Consider the following 22,493-nt stretch of genomic DNA (forward strand, 5'->3'; position numbering starts at 1 on the left):
AGTGAGTCATGGATTGAACCTGAGTCATGGGTTGAGCCTGATACACATGGAGCCCGAGATCTGGGAAGAGCCTGAGTCATTGGAGGAGAATGAGTCATGGGAGGAGAATCAATCATGGGAGGAAAATGAGTCATTAGTGGAGAATGAGTCATGGGAGGAGCCCGAGTCATGGAAGGAGAATGAGTCATGGGATAAGGATGAGTCATTAAAGGAGTATGAATCATGGTAGGAGTCTGAGACATTGTAATTATTATTTTACGACTGGTGATTCTGCTATATTTTTTCACATGGCTTAAACCATATTTTATACTGTGAGTGAGAACTGTCTCCCACCCCAACTCTCATGTAATAAATTCGAAAACAGCCATTAATATTGTAATACAAGTTAGCAACTGCTAAATGTGTTTCCAGAGTGGAAGTACTTCATGGTTGGAGCACCTGAGAGTCAACTACGGGTTTTCAAATACATTGTTAACATTGTCAGAATAAATGTGCAATACTTGTAATAAGACAAAAGCAAAAGCTTATTTAATATATCTTGTGAAATATAAATATAGGGTAAACATGAAAAAAAAGATTTAAGAAAGTAAAATGAACTCTTCTCACCTTATGTAGATTATACCCTGATTCAAATATGATGGGAGGCAGCAGCACAATGAAAAATATAGTTGGGTTAAATGCTTCTTCATTCTGGAAAAAGAAAAAACAAGAAAAAAAGAAAAAAGCCATTCAGTACACTAGTTACAGAATTGTTCAGTTCTTTCAAACTGGCCACCAATGGTTAATCAATCAATGTGCTCTAGTGGTGTCGTTAAACAAAACAAACTTTTTAACCTGGCCAGTCTAAACACAGCAAAAGCTGATGAGTAAATGCGGAAAGAAAAAGAGGGCAATGGGATACAAATAAAAGGATAACCCAACACATTGTATTTATTAAAATTAATAATTTATGCACAAAAGTTGTAAGCAATATGTAAGTTTATAGGAAAAAGAAAAAAACTTGAAACAGACAAACATATTTTATATTGACTAACAATGAGGTCACTAGTTCTAACATTCAGCATAACTACTGTAGTCCTGCAATGAAATTTCTGAATTCCAGATGTACATACACTTACCTTCCAATTTCCAAATTTAAAAAGCTTTAAAATCAAACCAATCAGAGCACCTGAAAAATAGAAAAATACTTTAACTATACACATTCTTAAGAAAGAAAAAAAATTCTTTGCAACTTGTAACTTGAACTTGAATCTCGCAATCACTATTTTCAAAACAAAACAAAAACTGCTGTCACTTATACTGTAATCTGGAGTTTACGTCTTTGGAACAGTCACCTCAGGTGATACATCCCTGTCCCGAGTCAGGCCACTGATCTTATCAGAGGTCGGACTCGGGATGGGCGTGTTCAAAACCCTAGTGGTATATGACTGTCCTCGGTGGTGCAGTGGTTAAGCCATCGGACTACAGGCTGGTAGGTACAGGGTTCGCAGCTTGGTACCGGCTCCAATCCAGAGCGAGTTCTTAATTTAAGGGCTCAATGGGTAGGTGTAAGGCCACTACACCCTCTTCTCTCTCACTAATCACTAACCAACTAACAACTAACCCACTGTCTTAGACAGACAGCCCTAGTGGGGAAAGGGGAGTGGGGACAGTTGAACATATTAAAAAGGATCCTTTTCAGTTTAAATGCCTTTTTAATCTAGTTGATTTATATTTTAATGCCCTCCCCTCGCCAGTTATTTCCGGCTATACACCACCATGAGTAAATTACTATATCAAGGCAAGGACAACCGAATAACTCACCAACAAGGACGATTGCAATGCTTTCTGGTAGGTAGTGAAACCTTGTCTGTAGCAGCATGTGAGTTAACAGTATACTGATAGCTGAAAGGAAAACAGTATAACAATTAACAACATGCTCATGACAAAATTAATGTATTAAAAGAAAGAAATGTTTTATTTAACGACACACTCAACACATTTTATTTATGGTTATATGGCGTCAGAGATATGGTTAAGGACTACACATATACTGAGAGAGGAAACCCGCTGTCGCCACTTCGTGGGCTACTCTTTTTTGATTAGCAGCAAGGGATTTTTTATATGCACCATCCTACAGACAGGGTAGTACATACCACAACTGTTGATATACCAGTCGTGGTGCACTGGGTGGAACGAGAAATAGCCCAATGGGCCCACCAACGAGGATCGATCCCACACCGACCGTGCATCGAGTGAGTGCTTTACCACTGGGTTACGTCCCGCCCCCTTGAAAGCAAGAGAACCAATACTACAAGTCCATGTGACATGTTACTATGGAAACACTTACCAACAACCAATAGAATGAAGAAAATGGTCAAACTGCTGTGTTTTTCTTCTTCTGCTGAACCTTTCTCCGGTAACCCTGGTTCCTTCTCATTGATGGTTGTCGTGGCAACAGTGGTTGTGGTTGTGTTAATTAATGACTCATTGGCAGAACTGCAAATAAAAATGGTTTAAATCTTCAGTCAGTAATTTTAAAAACAAGAATTTTTTAAATATATTATGTAGTTTTAGTTGGCAAAAAGAATTTTTTAGTCAGAAACATCTTACAATGGCTGCAAACTCAGCACAATTATTATTTCAAATTATTTTCGTACTTAATCCAATTGTGGTTCAAGCACGCTGTCCTGGGCACACACACCTCAGCTATCTGGGCTGTCTGTCCAGGATAGTGGGCTAGTTGTTAGTGGTTAGTGAGAGAGAAGAGGGTACAGTGGTCTTACACCTACCCAATGAGTTGTTAAAACTCGCTCCGGGTATATTACAATGCACCCACAACATACAAATAAAATAGGTAAAAATACTAGTACATGTGTATAAATAGGTTAATTTAAAATAATAATTTTTATTTAATTTAAGAACAGTCACAGTGTGATTCTTGTGAGAAGTGGTGTCCGGGTGAGAGTTCATCATGGTCCACTATAGTTCCTGACTGCAACATGTTGTGGCTCATGAACAGTATTATAAACAGAGAAAAAAGGGACTATAAGTATAATAAATATATAATGGGTGCGAATCGACTCGGTACGAACAGGATTTAGGATGAACCAACACTGGGTGACAGGACTATGGGCGAAACAACACAGGGTTCGAAATGTTTTCTGGGCGAAATGACCCAGAATCATGCCACAAGAGACAAGTACTTTTCGTGGTTGGAGAGACAAGGACAGGAATGAGAAGATGAACAGTGGGAGAAGTTAAAAGATTGGATGAGATGCCAGACAGGGAAGAAAGGGATGCAGTCGATTCGTCCACTGGACAATTTGTCCACGGATGATTCGTCCACTGAAAATTCGTCCACTGAGGAACTCGAGATGATTCGTCTACTACACAAAATCAGTTCCGGACGATTCGTCCACTGGGTTTTTATTTCCCCAGTACATTTCATCCACGGCCTAAATAATGTGTACTACACGTACGTGGGGGCTAAATAAATTATTATATATATTTTACCCCGTATTTTTTTTTGCTGTGTCATAAATTTACAAAGGTGAAAATAAATGATACTGCATTAGATTACGCTTGGTAGATGTTTTTGTAACAATGCTCTGCAGACATAATTATTTGGTGTTTCTATTTATTCGGTTATTATTTGTTTCTATAATGTATGCCTTTCACGCTACATGTCGTAGGATGTTTTTAGTACAATATGCCCAGTAAAGATAATCTTTAGCCCTTCCCTTTCAACTTGTTTGGTTTCTGTTTGCTTCACCAATTAAGTGTACAGATGTACTCTACTGTGATATCGTGAAGTAATTAGCAATGCAGGCTCATTACTGCTTAAGCTTGTTTCACCAAGTTGGATCCAGTAGCGTCTAAAACAACACACCTTATTTCAAAGCGGCACCGCTAACTACCTGTATGGACGGAATGAATGAATGAATGAATGAATAAATGAATGTTTAACGACACCCCAGCACGAAAAATACATCGGCTATTGGGTGTCAAATTATGGTAATGCAAACAAATAAGGTGATGATCAACATCAATATAAAAAATTCAAGATTTAAATAAAAACACTGTAAAGAATTGTGATTAAATACAAATATCACAGATAGATACTGACTTTTACTCAAAATTTCAATGTGTGCTGTATTGGCCATTCTCAAAGAGAATGTTACACCCCTGCACCACGGTGAGGTTACAGCACGCTCAGAGGTGTATGGACGGAGGGGTAATAAAGTCTTCCGACGCGGAGGCTTGCATTACCTATTTACCACATCGTGTACGAGCGAGTGGACGAATCGTCCGTGGACGAATCATCCGCATGATAATGAATACAAACAGTTAATAAAAACTGGATAGTAATGTTGAATTCTAACTCTATTTTACTTTTTTGGTTATAGTATACCACAAAATAATGTTAAGAAACGATTACAATGTCAAAGAAATAACTATTAATATGTTTGAAAAAAATGCAGTCGAGTGGACGAATTGTCTGAGGTGAGTGGACGAATCGTCCGGTGGACGAATTGTCCGGTGGACGAATTGTCCAGTGGACGAACCGTCTGGAAAGCGGAAGAAATACATGGAATTCATAGATATTTGAATTGCTGTCAATGTAGATCAAACAATGGGACATCACATAAAAAAAACTTAAACTGGTTACATTACTGTCATTAGGCCTACTGAAATTGCTGCTTTAATTAAAAGTAGGCTACCTGGTGTTGGATGTTGCATTAATGGTAGCTGAAGATTGTGTGGTTGTCAGTACTGCTGCTGGTGTTGTTGGCAATGGCACCATCTTGTGTTCAGGAGGTTTAAATTCTCGTTTATGTTTTTGATTCATAGTGTCGCTCTGTTTTTCATGTCCAGTGTCACTGGAAAGAGCCTCATTTGCATGATTTGGTTCGACATACGACCCGCTGAAATATACCACCAACACTGCCACCATACCAGCATAAAAGGGTCCGTAATTCATTGTGGCAGAATTATGAACAGATACACCATTTAACAACAGAAAATATACTATCGGTGCTGAATGTTATTTTAAAACTGATCATGCTTGGCAAAATACGGCGATGACGAAGTGTCGCAGGCCGAAAACATGTAATACCGGAAGTTGTTATTTCGGCCTCGATTTCGATTCAAGGTGTCTGCGCCCATAGATGTGTTTATTTGCCTGATGGTTCAGATATTAATTTTATTGACGCTACATTTGTTTGCAGGGGAATTAGGGTAATTAATTGATATCTGTTGTTGTGTCGACAAGTCAATATATATTGTGTTTTTTTAGTTTTTTAGAAATAACATCACAAATATCTTACATTTTACAACATTGGATGATTGGTTAAAAATCTAAATTTAAAGAAGTATTATCGTAGTTCACAAGTACCAGGATGGTGTTTGTGATTGCTCAAAATGAAACTGCACTGAAATGTTTTACTTGTCCACTGGACATCCACTAAGGCACATTTTGCTTGTTCAAATAGATTTTCACTTGTCAGGATAAATGGACATGTGGACATGATGTGCTTATTTTGAACACTACTGGTACTTGTACAGGTAATGGTATTGTCTTCCCTTATGACATCACATATTTAACCTCTTCATTGCTAACAATTTTGCTGCACTGTTCTAGTCCAACTTCCTTCCATTTATGCAACTCATCTGTCTCTATCCAGTTTCGATCCCCGTTGGTGGACTCATTGGGCTATTTCTCATTCCAGCCAGTGCTCCATAACTGGTGTAACAAAGGCTGTGGTGTGTACTATCCTATCTGTGGGATGGTGCATATAAAAGATCCCTTGCTGCTAATTGAAAAGAGTAGCCCATGAAGTGGCGACAGCGGGTTTTCTCTCTCAATACCTGTGTGGTTCTTAACCATATGTCTGACGTTATATAATCATAAATAAAATGTGTTGAGTGCATTGTTAAATAAAACATTTCCTTCCTTCCTTCTATCCAGTTTCAGTGGAAACAGCTTTTATAACATTGATCAAAATGGCCATTTCAAACTGGCTTTATTAAAAAAAAATGTTTAAAGAAAATTAACTGACTGGATTAACTAGTTATTGTGCTGTGCATGTGCAGCACAAACAAAAGTAAGTTGTGTTGGATCATACAGTACATGCCCAAAGCATTTCCAGCCACGGACAGAGGATGTATGTCATCATTACAATGAAGTGATTAATTTTTATTTGTTTTTGGACAGGAAATGGTGCTGATATTTAAAACGAAGCCACTGCTGAATACCATGGTGACATATGCCATAGTATGGACGGCCTCTGATATAAATGAGCAAAAACTGATTTGTCGAAAACAGAAACTTGATCCTTGGAAAACTCTTAGAATGGGAATTGTAGCAACATTTGTTGTTGCACCTCAAGTCTTCACTTGGCTGAGAGTTGCAGAGAAACTGTTTCCCGGAAAGACTTTGCGGATTGTTATTAAGAAGGTCATTTCCGAGCAGATTCTGTTCACACCAGCAGCCATTTTGTGTTTCTATGCAGGTACATGATACTAGTAACTATCAACTAAATTCTGTGACCATTTTCTCACTGGTCCTTTCCCCAACCAGTATTAGAATTATTGTGTGAAATCACCCACAATCTTGAAATGTAGACTTACAGGTAGATGATATGTTTGTAACATATTTTTGGTCAATAATTATTTTAACTGATGAGGGGAAGTAAATGGGACTGGCATGTTAAAAGCTTTGTAAAAGTGCATATAAAAGATCACTTGCTGCTATTCAGTGGGTCAAGAAAATTGGTGTGTTGTCAGTCATAGCTAACTTTTGAGACCTATATCAAAATATCAATGTATAGTATACACCAATAGCCATAAGTAGACATGTGCTGGGGTGTCATTAAGCATTCCTTTTTTTGTTGTACTATGTTGGATTGTTTTTCTTGTGTTTCAGCTACCAGTGTGTTGGAAAGAAAAGACCCTGTGAAGGAGATCAAGGAGAAATCTTTAAAGACGTATGGAGTAAGTAAAACTAGCATTAGATAAAAGTTTGAGACTAGGTAAAATTTGCTATATAATAATAATAATAATAATTGTAATACATGGGTTAAAATTTAAATACAAAAATTAAGGAAGTTGTTTATTTAACGACACACTCAACACATTTCATTTATGGTTATATGGTTGAGGACTGGTCACACAGATATTGAGGGAGGAAACCCACTGTTGCCATTTCAAGGGCTGCTCTTTTCGATTAGCAGCAAGGGATCTTTTATATATAAAAAAGTAAATAACTGCCATTCGTCATGGAACCCAGATAAAACCGTTTTTATTTATTGCTACATTGCATTACAACAGTAACTATTTAACTGGTACTAATCAGTATTTAATCTTTAACATAATTATATTAGTCCTACTAAACACCAGACCAAATATATATATATAACCAAATATATTACAATAATAATAATAATAATAAATTCTTTATTTAGTGAGGGTAATGCAGTTAGCAAAAGCTAATCATCCCAGAGGCCCTCAGGTACAAACAATACAGAATTACAATACATACATTTATGAACAAATAGAAAATACATTTATGGCATAAAACATGTATTAATGATATTATTTTAACAAATATTTCTTGAGTCTATATTTAAAAATAGCAGTATTTGGCGATGATCAGATAGTTTTAGGTAATTGATTCCAAAGTACTGGTCCAGAGTAATTGAAAACATGTTTAAATAAAGACATTTTAGGTTTTGGAATTAATAGATTTCCATCCTCTACATTTGAATTTCTACGGTTGTAGGGATTGTTTTCTCCAACATATATTAATAAGTCTGAACGATAGTTTGGTATTTTATTGCATAGACTTTTATAAATTAGTAAACATTATAATAGTAGATTTGTGTTTCCATTGTCATCCATTTTAACTGTTTAAATAGTGGGGTCAATATATAGGTCAAGCTAAGGACCACGACCAAGTGGGTGTGGGTTAGGAATGTTAGGAAGTTCATATAGCTGAGCCTCAGCCTTGGGGATCTGCTAACTGGAAAATTGGTTTCATTTTAGTGGATTTTCTTAAATAGTATGTTACATATTTGAAGATCTGCTAAGTGGACTACTGAATTTGACCTGAATAAATGTTTTTTTAAAATAAAACACTAGTTTTGACCTGAATAACATGCATTACACACACACACACACGTATGTATGTGTGTGTATATATATATATATATATATATATATATACAGCGCTCAATTTTTATGGTTGTCCAGTCATCTGTGACGACCTAATATTCAGTCGGGCAACATAATTCTATGATACTAGTTGCCCGTCGGACGACTGACTTTTTTTAACACCAAAAGGCGAGTTGTGTCACATAATAACGTGCATTTTCCTTGCCCACAATCGCTTTTAAACTGTCGTTATCTAAACTTAAAGTGTCGGTCAATCAGTCGAAATCATGTGAGTTTGCCACTCGGAACTTCTCGGCCAATTCTGTGAGACATCAGGGGAAAATCGTAATCGGCTGAAGTATTCCGAATAGTAAACATTCCAGTGCATTTGATTGGAACAGAGTGCATTCAATTGGAAAATAGCTAATGTGTCGCCAAATCACAAAAATCTTAAGCAATTAGGCCCTATGTGTACATGTATATAACTACAAACATTTAAAAACATTATTAAAAAGTAATATTATTTTATTGTCAGACAGTACATATTATATTTTACATTGACAACATATTAATTCCAAACCTGTTGGTTGCTGTTTTATTGGAATATAAATATAACTAGTTTCAAAACATGGATGAAATCAGGGAAACCAAATTTTTGGAGGGGCAACCTCAATGTGAACCCATACTTGCCCTCTGGGCAAGCGACCAAAATCCTTAAAATTGAGCATTGTATATATATAGATATAGATATAGATATAGATAGATATATACATGTAGATATATATCTATATATCTATATACATATATATATAGATATATACAGATATATATATATAATATATATATAGATATATAGATATATACAGATATATATATATAATATATATATAGATATATATATATATAGATATATATATATAGACGTCCGGTTTGGAGGGAATTCCAGTTTACTGAGGGTCTGGTTTTGAGGGGTTTCACTGTGTGTGTGTATACAGTGAAACCCCTCAAAACCGGACCCTCAGTAAACCGGAATTCCCTCAAAACCGGACGTTTTACACGGTCCCGTGATTTGCGTATCTTTTAACACTAAAAGTTACCCCTCTAAACCGGAAACCCCTCTAAACTGAACACCGGACAAACAATTCAGTCCCAATGTGTCAATTTAGTGTAAATCTTCCCCATGAAAACCGAATGACCAAACCACTACCAGTCAGTGTGGCACAACTAATTGCTCCTAATGTCACTCCAGCCGGATTAACTCTGCGAACACATAATGTGCACATGCTCGGGTTCGCTATTATCAATGTAATCACAGTTACACGCCCCTAAGTAGGCAAGGTTGGCAACATGTCAATAAACATTTAACAAAAGACCCATCGCCAGCGTAAATATTTAATTTACACAAGCATTGTGTTGGTTACGATATGCCGAGTTCGGGTTTGGGTTTGATGTTTTAAGTCACGAAGGTGATTTATGGTCTATATATTCCTTCACAAATGTGTAACGTGATTTGCTTCAAAGATCGAAAAAAATAACAATGAATTTAATTCACTGTCTTCCTATCATGTGAATTTGTTGCTCTTTTAAAAAACATTTATTTAGTTAAATAAAGAGTAAACAAAAGTAACGTTGGCTTTGCATGGTCGAACAGATGTTAGTGACATTTTATTTTCATATCGATTTTCAACATAACAAAACGACCAGCTAAACGTCACCATGTTGAACTATCACACGATTATAAACTTTAAATAATTAAAAGTTTCAAAAGCAAACCTAAACGAACGTTAAGATTTTGGGGTGAAAAGTTTAGTATGGGAAATTCAGCAGTTGGAGACATTATCAAGAAGCGAGAGGTTTATAAAGCAGAGTTTGCAAAGATCATTAGCAGAAATAAACGATAAGCTGAACTATTTAATGGGGAAGGGAAGGTAGTTACTTAAATGCAGACCCCTGAAAACCGGACACCACTGACAACCGGACATTTTACTTAGTCCCATTGATGTCCGGTTTAGAGGGTTTTTACTGTATATATATATATATATATATATATATATATATATATATATATATATATATATAGACACACACACACAGAGAGTCAGTAATCTGTCTTTTAAGTACCAGAAACCGTGATATCTGAAATAAACATCTCTTTTAGTTTGTAACCTTTCTCCCATTATTATAATGATGTAGCAAAAATGGCAATTGAGAATGAATTAATGAATGTTGAATGACACCTCAGCACAAAAATACACATCGGCTACTGGGTGTCAGAGAAGGTAAGTATATGGATACCAATAGCCGATGTGTGTTTTTGTGCAGGTCGGAAGTATGAAAATGTACTCCCAAAAAGAGCCCTAAATCTTTTTTTTCTTTCTAAAATTAATGTTTAATATTCAAATTGTATACCTATGGCTACATGTACCTGTATACAAGTATACATTTTTTTGTGTCTTTTGTTAACTACATTTTTAAAATGATAACTTTTTTGTTCAATTATTTAAAAAAAAAAAGAAACCTTTAGCTGCAAATAAGTCTCTTTTGTCTTGTCCTGCAATATATTATCTTTTTTCAGACTGGTTTAATGTGGTGGCCATTTGTCCAGTCGGTCAACTTCCGGTTTGTGCCACATCAGTACAAGCCAGTGTTTGTAGCTGGGGCCTCATTCATCTGGAGTAACTTTCTGTCCTTCATGAAAGAAGATCATATACATGTAAGTAACCATACTCCATGAGAGGAGATCAAATATAAAGATAATACCTGGAAGATACATTCTCTCCTTTAAAAAAATATCATAATATGATCATAATGTGATTAACTTTTCTTTCCTTCATGAAATCATATTATAACAAAAAATAATACATTTAAGTAATGTTTTCTCCATGATACTTATTATTGTAACTTTCTCTCCTTCATGAAAGAAGATCATACTTATTGTTGTAACTTTCTCTCCTTCATGAAAGAAGATCATACTTATTGTTGTAACTTTCTCTCCTTCATGAAAGAAGATCATACTTATTGTTGTAACTTTCTCTCCTTCATGAAAGAAGATCATACTTATTGTTGTAACTTTCTCTCCTTCATAAAAGAAGATCATACTTATTGTTGTAACTTTCTCTCCTTCATAAAAGAAGATCATACTTATTGTTGTAACTTTCTCTCCTTCATGAAAGAAGATCATACTTATTGTTGTAACTTTCTCTCCTTCATGAAAGAAGATCATACTTATTGTTGTAACTTTCTCTCCTTCATAAAAGAAGATCATATTGAGGTAAAACTTTTCAGGGCTAGCTCTAGGTCCACAGAAAATTTCTCCAAATTATTTATTAACCTTAAAAAATTGCACAAACCCTGTTATTTTATAACAAAATTTAAATTATTACATGAAATAAAATTCGCCATTTGTTTTTTGAAATTCGCAACTGGCAAATTTGGCAAGTGCCAGAGCTAGCCCTGTAAGCTGTATAAAACCAGTCTTTGATCTTTTGGCTAACTGCTAAGTGTAAGTATTTTTTTTTCACCTTAACCACTATGAATGATTGTTTAGGGTGTGTGTGGGAGGTGACACTTTTGAGTAGTTAAGATTCTCCCCCCCCCCCCCCCCCCCCCACGTTGTTTCATAATGATATTAACATTCATGGTCTGGAATTTTTTTTAATAATTTTACCATGTTAAGTATATATTGAGAGGCATGTAAAGGTCTTGGCTGATGTTTTGTGATTTTTGTGATTTTTAATTGCAGCACATTTTCATGTCTATAATTATAATATTACTTGTTTGAGGACAATAAAAGAGAAAACACCTCAAGTTTTCGCCAATTTCTTTTCTATAATTACAATTTCTTTTCTTTTCAGCAGCATTCCTGAAGGAAACATGGTCTATGTTCAGCCAGCCAGTTTTCGTTAAACATTTTCAAACTGTTTTGACTTGTTCCCAAAGTGGTCATTAGGTTTAATGTACAGCATAAATATTAGTCTAGCAAGCACTAGGGACAAACGGCTGGCTGAATGTACTGTGAGCAAGGGAAATATCTATGTGATTTGGTGTAACTGAAAACATGAGAATGTGAGATTTCTGAGGGTTTTAGTGCAATTGGGTAAACAAGACTGTGTGTGTTTATGTTGTGAAGTTTTTATAATTTATTGATGTAGATATTTTTAACAATAGTTGTTTAGAATGTCTTTGATTATCATTGGGGTTTTTTCTTCTTTTTTAAATCATCCACAGATCTCGAACTTAGCCTCGTTGTTTAAACCTGGTAGTCTGCTGGGCTACTAAATGTTTTGGCATGTCCAGTCACTCCACAATCAACAAGAAGTTTAATTCATCGGTGTCAAAATTCCACATTCGAGTGTGCGCTCAACTGCCAGCAGTTGCTGTAATTGTTAATTGCTCCCCTAGTCATGGAGTCAGGCGCATGCGCAGGGGGGTTTTGGGGGGTCAAAACACACACACACACACACCCCGCTCAAGGCAAATTCTTTTTCCATATCCCGATTTTTAATGTAATTTTGTTTCCAAAAAAATGTGGTCAGAAAGCAGCTCGGCTAGCCGGCAGAAAACACCTCAGAATAGCCCTAGAAGGGGTAAATTTTCGGGGGGAGGGCCCCCCAGATCACCCGCCACGGGGCTCGCGGTGTCAGGCTTCGCAAGACACCTCGTACCCCCCCCCCCTGCAAAATTTCCTGCGCACGCCCCTGGGAGTTTTCTTCATTTGGATCATGGGTTATCTATTCGTAGTCGTTTATGACAATCAACAACTCAGCCCTTTGTTATGACGCCTACTTATAACTAACGCCTGGTATGATCAAGACTATTTGCTGCAATCACGGTTTGTTTCCTTCTTGGCTACCAATGCAAATTGTCATATTATTGTTTACAAAATTAATACCGTATCTATTATTATGTTAAAGAAATGTATAAATTGACGAATATTTTCAATGTTAAAAATATTAATCTTTCTTACAAATTATTTTTAATTATATCTCTCTCATCATTTACTATAGCTTTGCATGCTAATCTCGCTCAAACTGACATCTAACCTTGTTACGTGATAACACAAACACAGACATGGTGATCCCCTGCTTATGGCATTTACAAGTCTATTGCCATCAGTAAAAACTTCTACTGTTGTGGAATAAAGGCAAGTTTTGTTAAGATTCTTAGTGACACCTTTCAAAGATAGGTTCAGCCATTTTAAGTATTTAAATATGCGATATCAAATCTTCAGAATCGTATGATTAGCAGACTGTTCTACATGTGAAAATGTTTTTAAAATATTTTGTAATGAGATTAGCCCTTAAAAATAATAATATAGCAATAATTAAAAAAAATAAAAAAAATTCTGGAATCGTACCAAAGAAGTTAACATAAGTAGAATAGGTTGATTTTTTGGTGGTGGTTGTTAGATTGGGTTTTTTTAATATTCATACCATATTTACTCCACATTTGAGGCCATCCCTAAAATTATATTTTGTTTTGTCCATTTCCAACCAGTAGTTTCAAATGTGGGTAGGTAGGTAGGGTATTATTATTAAATTTTTTAATGTTTTTTTTGTTTTGCTCCATACATATGTTGGCAAGAATAAAATAAGTCATTTGCATATAATGCCACATATGAGTTGTTTCATTCTATCACATATTAATGTTGTAGTTTTCAATATTTCTGGATATCACCTTTTTGTTTTTTCCACTAGACAGGTATATCTAAAACTCTACTTATCCATTATTTAATGATAAATTTGCAATACCCCAGGATTCTTTTTAATGTTTTAAACAAAATACTTTATTGTTCATTAAGTTATTATGATTAAGGGCTATAATGTAGTTTTCACAAGTGTACATTTCACTGTATATTGCTCATGATTAAAAAAAAAAAACATGCCCTAAAACAATATGTTTAAATAAAAATAAATGATTTTGCTTTTTTCTCCTTTATTTTTTTTTTTTATTAAAGTTATGGGCTGCCAATTTTTACTCAGGGCTACTAGATTCTATAACCTACCAGGCTACCACTGAAAAAACTTAAGGTCAAGGCCTGATCCATGTAGGTGCAAGACTGAAACTGGCTGCTGCTTATATTATAATTTTCAGTTGCATTTTTCTTGATTGTTTTGCAACTGCAGGATTCATGATGCAGTGATTCTGCCGATGACAGTGATTCCATGTTTAGAATATTAAGCTGAACATGATGTCTAGTAATACAATATAGATTGAGATTTTGTTTTAATTCCAGTAATGGTACATTAGGGAACATTTTGTTCAGTATCGCGTCACGATTCGCTATGTATGTTTCAGAGATTGCTGAACAATTCTGTAACAGTAAATACTAGTTGCTAATCAATTTTTAAGCTGATGGCAAATGTTCCTCATCGAAATTTTGAAAACAAAATGTTCCCTGTACAACCTTCTAAAGGTGGATTGTACAAATATATTGGCTTGATCTAATGGTGTCCGTATAGCATCACTGTGTTCAAATAACTTTGATACACATAACTGTTATAATTCTTCATGTAACTGTGAAACCAGAGGAAACCAATCTGTTATAAATATTGACCCTCCTTATTACATTAGACCGTGTAAACTATTTTCAGTTTCATTTTTCATACTGTTAAGTTACACATAACTTACAACTTCGTAGTTAAATTATAAATTTTGGCAAATGTATATCTGTAACAGTAACACAGTTCTAATTCTTCATATATAATTGTGACTACAAAGAAACCCAATCCATTAAACATATTGACCATACTTATTGCAATATTAGGCAGCATAAATATTTTCAGCTGTATTTTTCATTCTGTTAAGTTATACATACATGTGTGTACATGTAACATGCAACTTCTTGTTTAAATGTAAGTTTGTAAGTATTAGATGAAATGTGAGTAACAGTGGGTGTCGTAACTGTGATTTCATAAAATCTGACAACTTCTATACCCAACACTGTTACATGATGTACACAACCCATCGTTGTAAAGGGAGGTCACTCTTATTAGTTTTGTAATGATCCTAATCGAAGAGGGTGGGACGTAGCCCAGTGGTAAAGTGTTCTCTTGATGTACGATCAGTCTGGGATCGATCCCCATCTGTGGGCTCATTGGCCTGTTTCTCGCTCCAGCCAGTGCACCATGACTGGTATAGCAAAGGCTGTGGTATGTGTTGTCCTGTCTGTGGGATGGTGCATATAAAAGATCCCTTGCTGCTAATCGAAAAGAGTAGCCCATGAAGTGGCGACAGCAGGTTTCCTCTCAATATCTGTGTGGTCCTTAACCATATGTTCGACTCCATATAACCGTAACTAAAATGTGTTGAGTGTTACATTAAAGTTATTGGAAATTAAAACATACTTATTGCCATCTCCTGATATTTGACTACAACTTGGCAAACCAGTTTTTCATCTGGTTTTAACATTACTTTTTAATTATAAAGTTAACCTTTTCACTCGGGCAAGTATTCCAGTGTGTGACAGTTTATTTTATGTATAAGTAAAATGCACATTGTTTTGTGGTGAAGCATGAAATATTGGTATGTGTGGGTTGATGGATTTGTTTTTAAGAATATGATATACAAATATAGGTATAATTAAAACTACTATAATTATAATAATAAACCGTTTGGATTTTAATGTACCTGTATATTTATGTATATAATATTCTACTTGACCAGTTGTTATAATCATTGATGTGCTTTTATTTAGGTTGTGATTAATTCTCTCCCCCACCCCCACCCACCCAAACACCACCAGCATATTTTTGTTTTTAAACTACATTGTATATGATTTGTCAAATGCAAATGAAGTAGTATTGGGTATGCCCAACAGGCAGATGCCTGTTTTAAGACTTTCCCTACATTTTACAAAATATTAAGTATTTTATAAGTTGAAATGACAAATGTAAGAAATTAAGCAGCCAAACCTGTGTCAAACAGCTCCCAAAGGGAGAACTGTAGCCTCTGAAGAGAGGTGGCTTTTTAATACAGTTATGTTTGCAATATTCAATTTATTAAACAATGTGGAAGGATAAATGGTGATCTCTTAAGAGAGGTGGCTACTTAATACAGGTCAGTTTGCAATAGACAATGTATTAAATGATGTGCTAGGATAAATGATCTCTTTAAGAGAAGTGGCTTCTTAATACAGGTCTATTTGCAGTATACAATGTATTAAATGATGTGGAAGAATAGATGATAATCTCTAAAGTGAGGTGGTTGCTTAATACAGGTCAGTTTGCACTATATAAGATGATATGGGAGAATGAAAGGCTAAGGTAAGGGAGAATAAACAGTGGCATCTTAAAACAGGGCTGCTTGAGTAGATTTGGCTCAATTTCTAAACTGCTGACACCAAAATGTTATTGTTTAAGTAAACATAGAGAATAAACAATTGTTACTTATTTTTACATAATTTTGAACAATTGTTGCTAATAAAATGTTACAAAATGGCATTATCTTTATACTCTCACTGCTGGACTGTCATGGCTTTTAAAAAACCTACATAGGCACATGGCTTAAAGGCATACTGTCACAGATTTAAGGACCTCATTTCTCTAATAAATGATAATTACATTAATGTTTGGAAACCAAATCTAGCTATTGCATCACCATAAATGAATGATGATGGAGTAAAATCCATGTCAACCCTCTTGGCAATATTAGCTTTTGAATTATGGACCATTGCCACAATTCAATTATTTTTACAAAATATCATTAGTAAGTGGAGTATGGTGGTTTATGTACATAGATGGTTGAATAAAGTACATTTAGGGACAACTCAAATTTATATTTGTTTAGGTAATACTTTGTTAGGCCATTTAATAGGTCAGAGGTCTGTGATAGTATGCCTTTAAGCTTTGCTTAAATTTTGGTGGAGCAGAAAACTGCTGAATAAACTTTGAAATTAAGCAACTGCTAAACTTGTTACTTTATTGTATTGTTTTATTTCTATTCTTCGTTATTAACAAGTATTTACTAGTGTATAAAGTTTGGCAGTTGTACTTAGTAAGTCAAAAATGTTTTCTGTTTTATATCTCATTGCATTTGCATAACTGGTCTATAATTTTTATAGGTGATATTCTTTTCTTGTTTATGTCTATTGCCAGTATTTTATTAACATCTTATTTAGTTTCTAACTTAAATCTTTGATATTACTGATGTATTTTATGTGGGAAAAAATGTACGCAAATTTGGAAGTATTATTATTTTAACACGCAATATTTAAATTACTTCCACAATTGCTCAATGTATACTTTATGCAGTAGATTAGTGCAATATTTTTGAAGAATTGCCTGTTTTTGTTTTGGTGCAGTATTGAAAATTCTAAGCGAAACTTTTTCCTGTATGCATTAGCAAGCAGTGAATCAATCATGATTATGTTTTTGTACTATAAAGCCCGTCACACGGCATAGACTGTAACAGGGTCAAGATATAAAGTGAAACCTGTAAGGCAAACAAGTAATGATTACCATATGCAACCATGTCTGTGACAAAAGAGTACAGATATGGCATAACATCAATAAAAATAATCAGGGTTTCTGCCAGAGGGTAAAATGGGTATGGTGCCATACCCAAATATTTTTGCAGATTTAAAAAGAAAAGTTGGACCGTTTGACAAAATTAATTACTCTTAACATTACAGTTTGATTTTCTTAACCCTAACCCTAACCCTAAACTTAACCCGTTTTCTTTCTGGGGGAGCCCCCCCCCCCATGCCCCCTGTTGACTGTAGTTGCATTCAATTCCATAGCGCCATACTCAAAAATGTCTTTCTGGCAGAAACACTGATAATTTTATGTGAAATTCCAGTGTAGCAGATGTTTATGCACCTAGGCCCATATTTTCGAAGCTATTTTAGCACTACAAAATTGTAAAACTGTCATAGTCTATGACGTCACTGTGGCATGTGTTGTAGTAAAGTCATTGCCTATAATGGTTTTATGATACCGTAGTGCTAAGTTTCGGAAATCTGTAGCCTGTTTCTTGGAAATGTCATCAACATGTGAGCAATTAATATTTTATATCAAATGCAAAACATGTTTCTGTTGTCATATATTTGTTTTATTGTAATAATGAAATGGTAGTTTGATAATATTTTAGTTGCTCATCAGAAACCTCTTTATACTGTACTTGTTTGAGAATTCAATTATCACATTGTATATGTTTGAGCTGGAATATTTAAGACATCGTACAGCATATGATCATTGGCTATTAAAAACTAGCATTCTGAACAAATATTTGTATCTCCTAAGATCCAGGGCTGTAACTCTATAAAAAAAAGGTAAATCACCACGAAAGTCAAACTTGATCTGTAACAGTACAAGAAGCTGTACACAAATTTCAGCTCAGTAGCTTGAGGCATTGCACAAACTATATGTGGGACAGAAAAACAGACTGAATGATAGAGACTAAACCTATAGTATTACCCATATGGTTAAAAATATCTTGGTACATATCGAAGTAGTATGTCCCACTTGAAAGTGACATCATTAGCAATTGGAACAGGCCAAGTTGACAGTTGAAGAGTCTACAGTTAGACTGTAGCCTGGTCTCTTTTTTTAAGAAATACCAACTATACAATTAGTTCCATAAAAAAACAGTTTAGCTAGTTTACAATGGACATAACCATATGGAGATTTTAGATTTGCAGGTGATATGGTCTATTTGATGCCCACAAATGTTTTATTTTTAACTTCATGCTGACGCCTTCGATAAAAAATAACATTTGCAGGATCAAATAGACAATAACACCCACAAATCTAAAACCTAAAACCTCCATATGGTTATCTCCTAATGATATTCAATTTTCATGTCATGGGTATTTAAAAATGTTTTTAATACAATTTGAAAATTTGTTTCTATCACATTTTTATTTTCTCATCCTATGCTGTTTCTGCTACTTTTATAGTGTGGTATACACTTGTCATGCCAGTGATATTAAAAAATTTTTTTTAATGATTTTGAAATTTTCCTTCCAAAATATTACTAGTATTTGATTTTATTCATCTTGTGTTATTTGTGCTACTTCTTGCATTTTGAAGATGTTTTTTTTAAAATAATTTACTTAGTACACTTTGATCCTGTCTCAATCTTATATACATTAATGTGTTTTTATAAATAAAATTTTTGGGTGAATGCTATAGCTGGAGTACTAGCGTATATGTATTTTTTGTTCTTCTTCACAATGTTACACTTATGAATGTTTGTTATAGTCAATGAAATTTTCCATCATGGGACCCAAATCTGATTAACCCTTTAGTTTGAGTGAATATAGTTGCAATTTTTTTTGGTGTGTGTGGCAACTTATTATATCAGTGGTTTTTAAACTGGGAGTGTGGTGTATATGGAGATTTTCTACAAAAGGGGCCGGAGGGAGGGGTATTAGGGGTTTACTGGGAAATGCTTACATGGACATGTTGAAAACATGGAGTTTGTTGGCGTCAGAGATAAAAAAAATAATTATTTGGGGGGTGGGAAACAAGGGTTTATTAACCACCAAATTACATGAACCGGTGTTTATGAGGGTTAATCTATGAAGATCTGAAGGTGACATTGCCTTTTGTGTTATATGCAAACTTGAATTCAAGTGGCTGTGAGCAATCGCCTTATTGTATAAGCGGAGAGCATAATTTTGTATATTACAGTACATAGTTTTAAAACCAGTCGGTCAGATATTTTTGTTCTTTGCCTCCCATCAACCTTTGAACAGAACCATAATAAATATTACTGTAAAACAAGTATCTTTTTTGTTGTTGTTTGTTTTAGATTGAAGTGGTACAGATATTTTGTACAGGGTTTTGTGTAGATTTATCACAAATTGCAGGTTCGTTGGTACTTAGTTTTATTCATGGCATCAATTGATGTAGGTATACATGTACATGAAGGAAGGAAGGAAATGTTTTATTTATTGATGCACTCAACACATTTTATGTACGGTTATATGGTGTCAGACATATGGTTACGGACCACACAGATATTGAGAGAGGAAACCTGCTGTCACCACTTCATGGGCTATTCTTGTCTATTAGCAAGGGATCTTTTATATGCACCATCCAACAGACAGGGTAATACATACCACATCCTTTGATATGCCAGTTGTGGTGCACTGGCTGGAACTAGAAATAAGACGGGTACATGAATACAAACAAAGTGTACAAGATGGGGGGGGGGGGGGGGGGATTGCCCCCTAGTGCTGGAGCAAAACCTCAAATTGCTAACCTGATATCTTTTTACCATGTATTTCTCTCATTCTACCCTCAAAATTAGTTGTAATCCATGTAAAAAAATTCATATCTCCTTCAAGAGCCATAACTCGGTCAAAAATGGGTAAATGGCCATGAAAATCCAAATTTGATCTGTAACTACATGATAAAGCTATACACAATTTCAGCTTAATATCGAGGCATTCTTAAAAAAAAAAAAACCACATACGGAAAACTATATGTGGGACAGATGATGAAACCTATAGAAACCTCTGGACCAGTAGGAGACTAATAATAAATTAAACTTGTTGGAACAGAGGGGTGTGACATAGCCCAGTCGAAAAGCACTCTCCTCATGTGCAGTCACTCTAGGATCAATCCCCCCGTCGGTGGGCCCATTGGGCCATTTCTCGTTCCAGCCAGTGCACCATGACTGGTATATCAAAGGCTGTGGGATGGTGCATATAAAAGATCCCTTGCTACTAATGGAAAAATGTAGCCTTTCTGTCAAAATGACCATGTTTGGCATCCAATAACCAATGATTAATAAATCAATTTGCTCTAGTGGTGTTGTTAAACAAAACAAACTTATCTTTTGTTGGAACAGGAAAAACTAATTGGTATATCCATGAATTGGCACAGGTCTTACACAATGAATGCTCTTGCAGTCGTGTTTTGGAGAGGAAAGGAATCCGTTTACCTACAGCTCAGCACATTTTAAACTGGTTATTTGGTTGTGGACCATTTCACATAAAGGTCTCCATTTTTTGTCCTGAACAAATAATTCTAAAAAGTGAAGATTGTAGAGGCCAAAAGTTGAACCTAATTGGACCTAGGAATTAGTTTGAATTGTTTTAGTTTTAAAATTATTTGCAATAAGTGTTCCAGATAGGACAAAAGTAGACTTATAAGAAATTGCTCATATTTTGATACAAGATTTAGAGTATAAAAGTTAAAGTTTGTTTTGTTTACCACCACCACTAGAACACATTGATTTATTAATTATCAGCTATTGGATGTCACACATATTGTCATTTTGACAGTCAGAGGAAACCCGCTACATTTATTCCCCTTAAGTAGCAAAGGATCTTTAATATGTACCATCCCAAAGAATAGCACGCCTTTGAAAAACCAGTCGTGGTGCATGGACTGGAATTAGAAATAGCCCATTGGGTCCACCTACTAGGATCCATCCTTGACCGACCGTACATTAGGTGTGCACTTTACCACTGCTATGTCTCACCCCGCTCAGAGTATAAAAGAAGTTTGTTTTGTTTATCGACACCACTAGAGCACACTGATTAATCAATCATCGACTAGAGGAAACCCGCTACATTTTCCTAATGCAGCATGGATCTTTTATATGCACTTTTCCACAGAGAGGAAAGCACATACCACAGCCTTTGACCAGTTGTGGTGCACTGGTTAGAACGAGAAAAAACCCAATCAGTTGAATGGATTTACGGAGGTGGTTCGATCCTGCGACGCAAGCACCTCAGGCGAGTGCTCAACCGACTGAGCTAAATCCCATTCCAGAGTATAAAGAGGGAACCAGAGACTGGGGAAACACATACCAGAGTATAAAGAGGGAACCAGAGACTGGAGAATCACATACCAGAGTATAAAGAGGGAACCAGAGACTGGGGAATCACATACCAGAGTATAAAGAGGGAACCAGAGACTGGGGAATCACATACCAGAGTATAAAGAGGGAACCAGAGACTGGGGAAACACATACCAGAGTATAAAGAGGGAACCAGAGACTGGAGAATCACATACCAGAGTATAAAGAGGGAACCAGAGACTGGGGAATCACATACCAGAGTATAAAGAGGGAACCAGAGACTGGGGAATCACATACCAGAGTATAAAGAGGGAACCAGAGACTGGGGAAACACATACCAGAGTATAAAGAGGGAACCAGAGACTGGGGAAACACATACCAGAGTATAAAGAGGGAACCAGAGACTGGGGAATCACATACCAGAGTATAAAGAGGGAACCAGAGACTGGGGAATCACATACCAGAGTATAAAGAGGGAACCAGAGACTGGGGAAACACATACCAGAGTATAAAGAGGGAACCAGAGACTGGGGAAACACATACCAGAGTATAAAGAGGGAACCAGAGACTGGGGAATCACATACCAGAGTATAAAGAGGGAACCA

General features: G+C 35.5%; 2 protein-coding genes across 2 annotated transcripts in view; one reads left to right on the top strand and one right to left on the bottom strand.

The window, feature by feature from the left end:
* The window catches only part of LOC121388263 (sodium/hydrogen exchanger 8-like), a 38,803-nt gene extending 33,721 nt beyond the window's left edge, over positions 1-5,082 (bottom strand). The window contains exons 1-5 of the mRNA XM_041519538.1: positions 4,704-5,082; positions 2,330-2,478; positions 1,804-1,884; positions 1,119-1,168; positions 607-690 (exon numbers count right to left, since the gene is read on the bottom strand). Coding sequence (XP_041375472.1) covers positions 607-690; positions 1,119-1,168; positions 1,804-1,884; positions 2,330-2,478; positions 4,704-4,963 — 624 coding nt within the window. The 5' untranslated portion in view covers positions 4,964-5,082. The remainder of the gene's footprint in view (positions 1-606; positions 691-1,118; positions 1,169-1,803; positions 1,885-2,329; positions 2,479-4,703) is intronic.
* A 62-nt stretch (positions 5,083-5,144) lies between these two features.
* On the top strand, positions 5,145-15,258 carry LOC121388680 (mpv17-like protein). The gene is made up of 5 exons (XM_041520129.1): positions 5,145-5,220; positions 6,197-6,494; positions 6,908-6,975; positions 10,709-10,846; positions 11,988-15,258. The coding sequence occupies exons 2-5, from the start codon at positions 6,200-6,202 to the stop codon at positions 11,997-11,999; spliced, it is 513 nt and encodes a 170-aa protein (XP_041376063.1). The 5' UTR covers positions 5,145-5,220; positions 6,197-6,199; the 3' UTR covers positions 12,000-15,258.
* Positions 15,259-22,493: the final 7,235 nt, after the last annotated feature.

The sequence above is a fragment of the Gigantopelta aegis genome, chromosome 14, assembly GCF_016097555.1.
Source record: "Gigantopelta aegis isolate Gae_Host chromosome 14, Gae_host_genome, whole genome shotgun sequence".
NCBI classification, from domain to species: Eukaryota; Metazoa; Mollusca; class Gastropoda; order Neomphalida; family Peltospiridae; genus Gigantopelta; species Gigantopelta aegis.

Bases quoted from the DNA above. Each gene is read 5' to 3' on its own strand.
- LOC121388680 (XM_041520129.1), top strand. From the start codon at position 6,200: ATGGTGCTGATATTTAAAACGAAGCCACTGCTGAATACCATGGTGACA. The intron at 6,495-6,907 runs GTACATGATACT...CTTGTGTTTCAG, and splicing joins CATTTTGTGTTTCTATGCAG to CTACCAGTGTGTTGGAAAGA. The intron at 6,976-10,708 runs GTAAGTAAAACT...ATCTTTTTTCAG, and splicing joins AATCTTTAAAGACGTATGGA to ACTGGTTTAATGTGGTGGCC.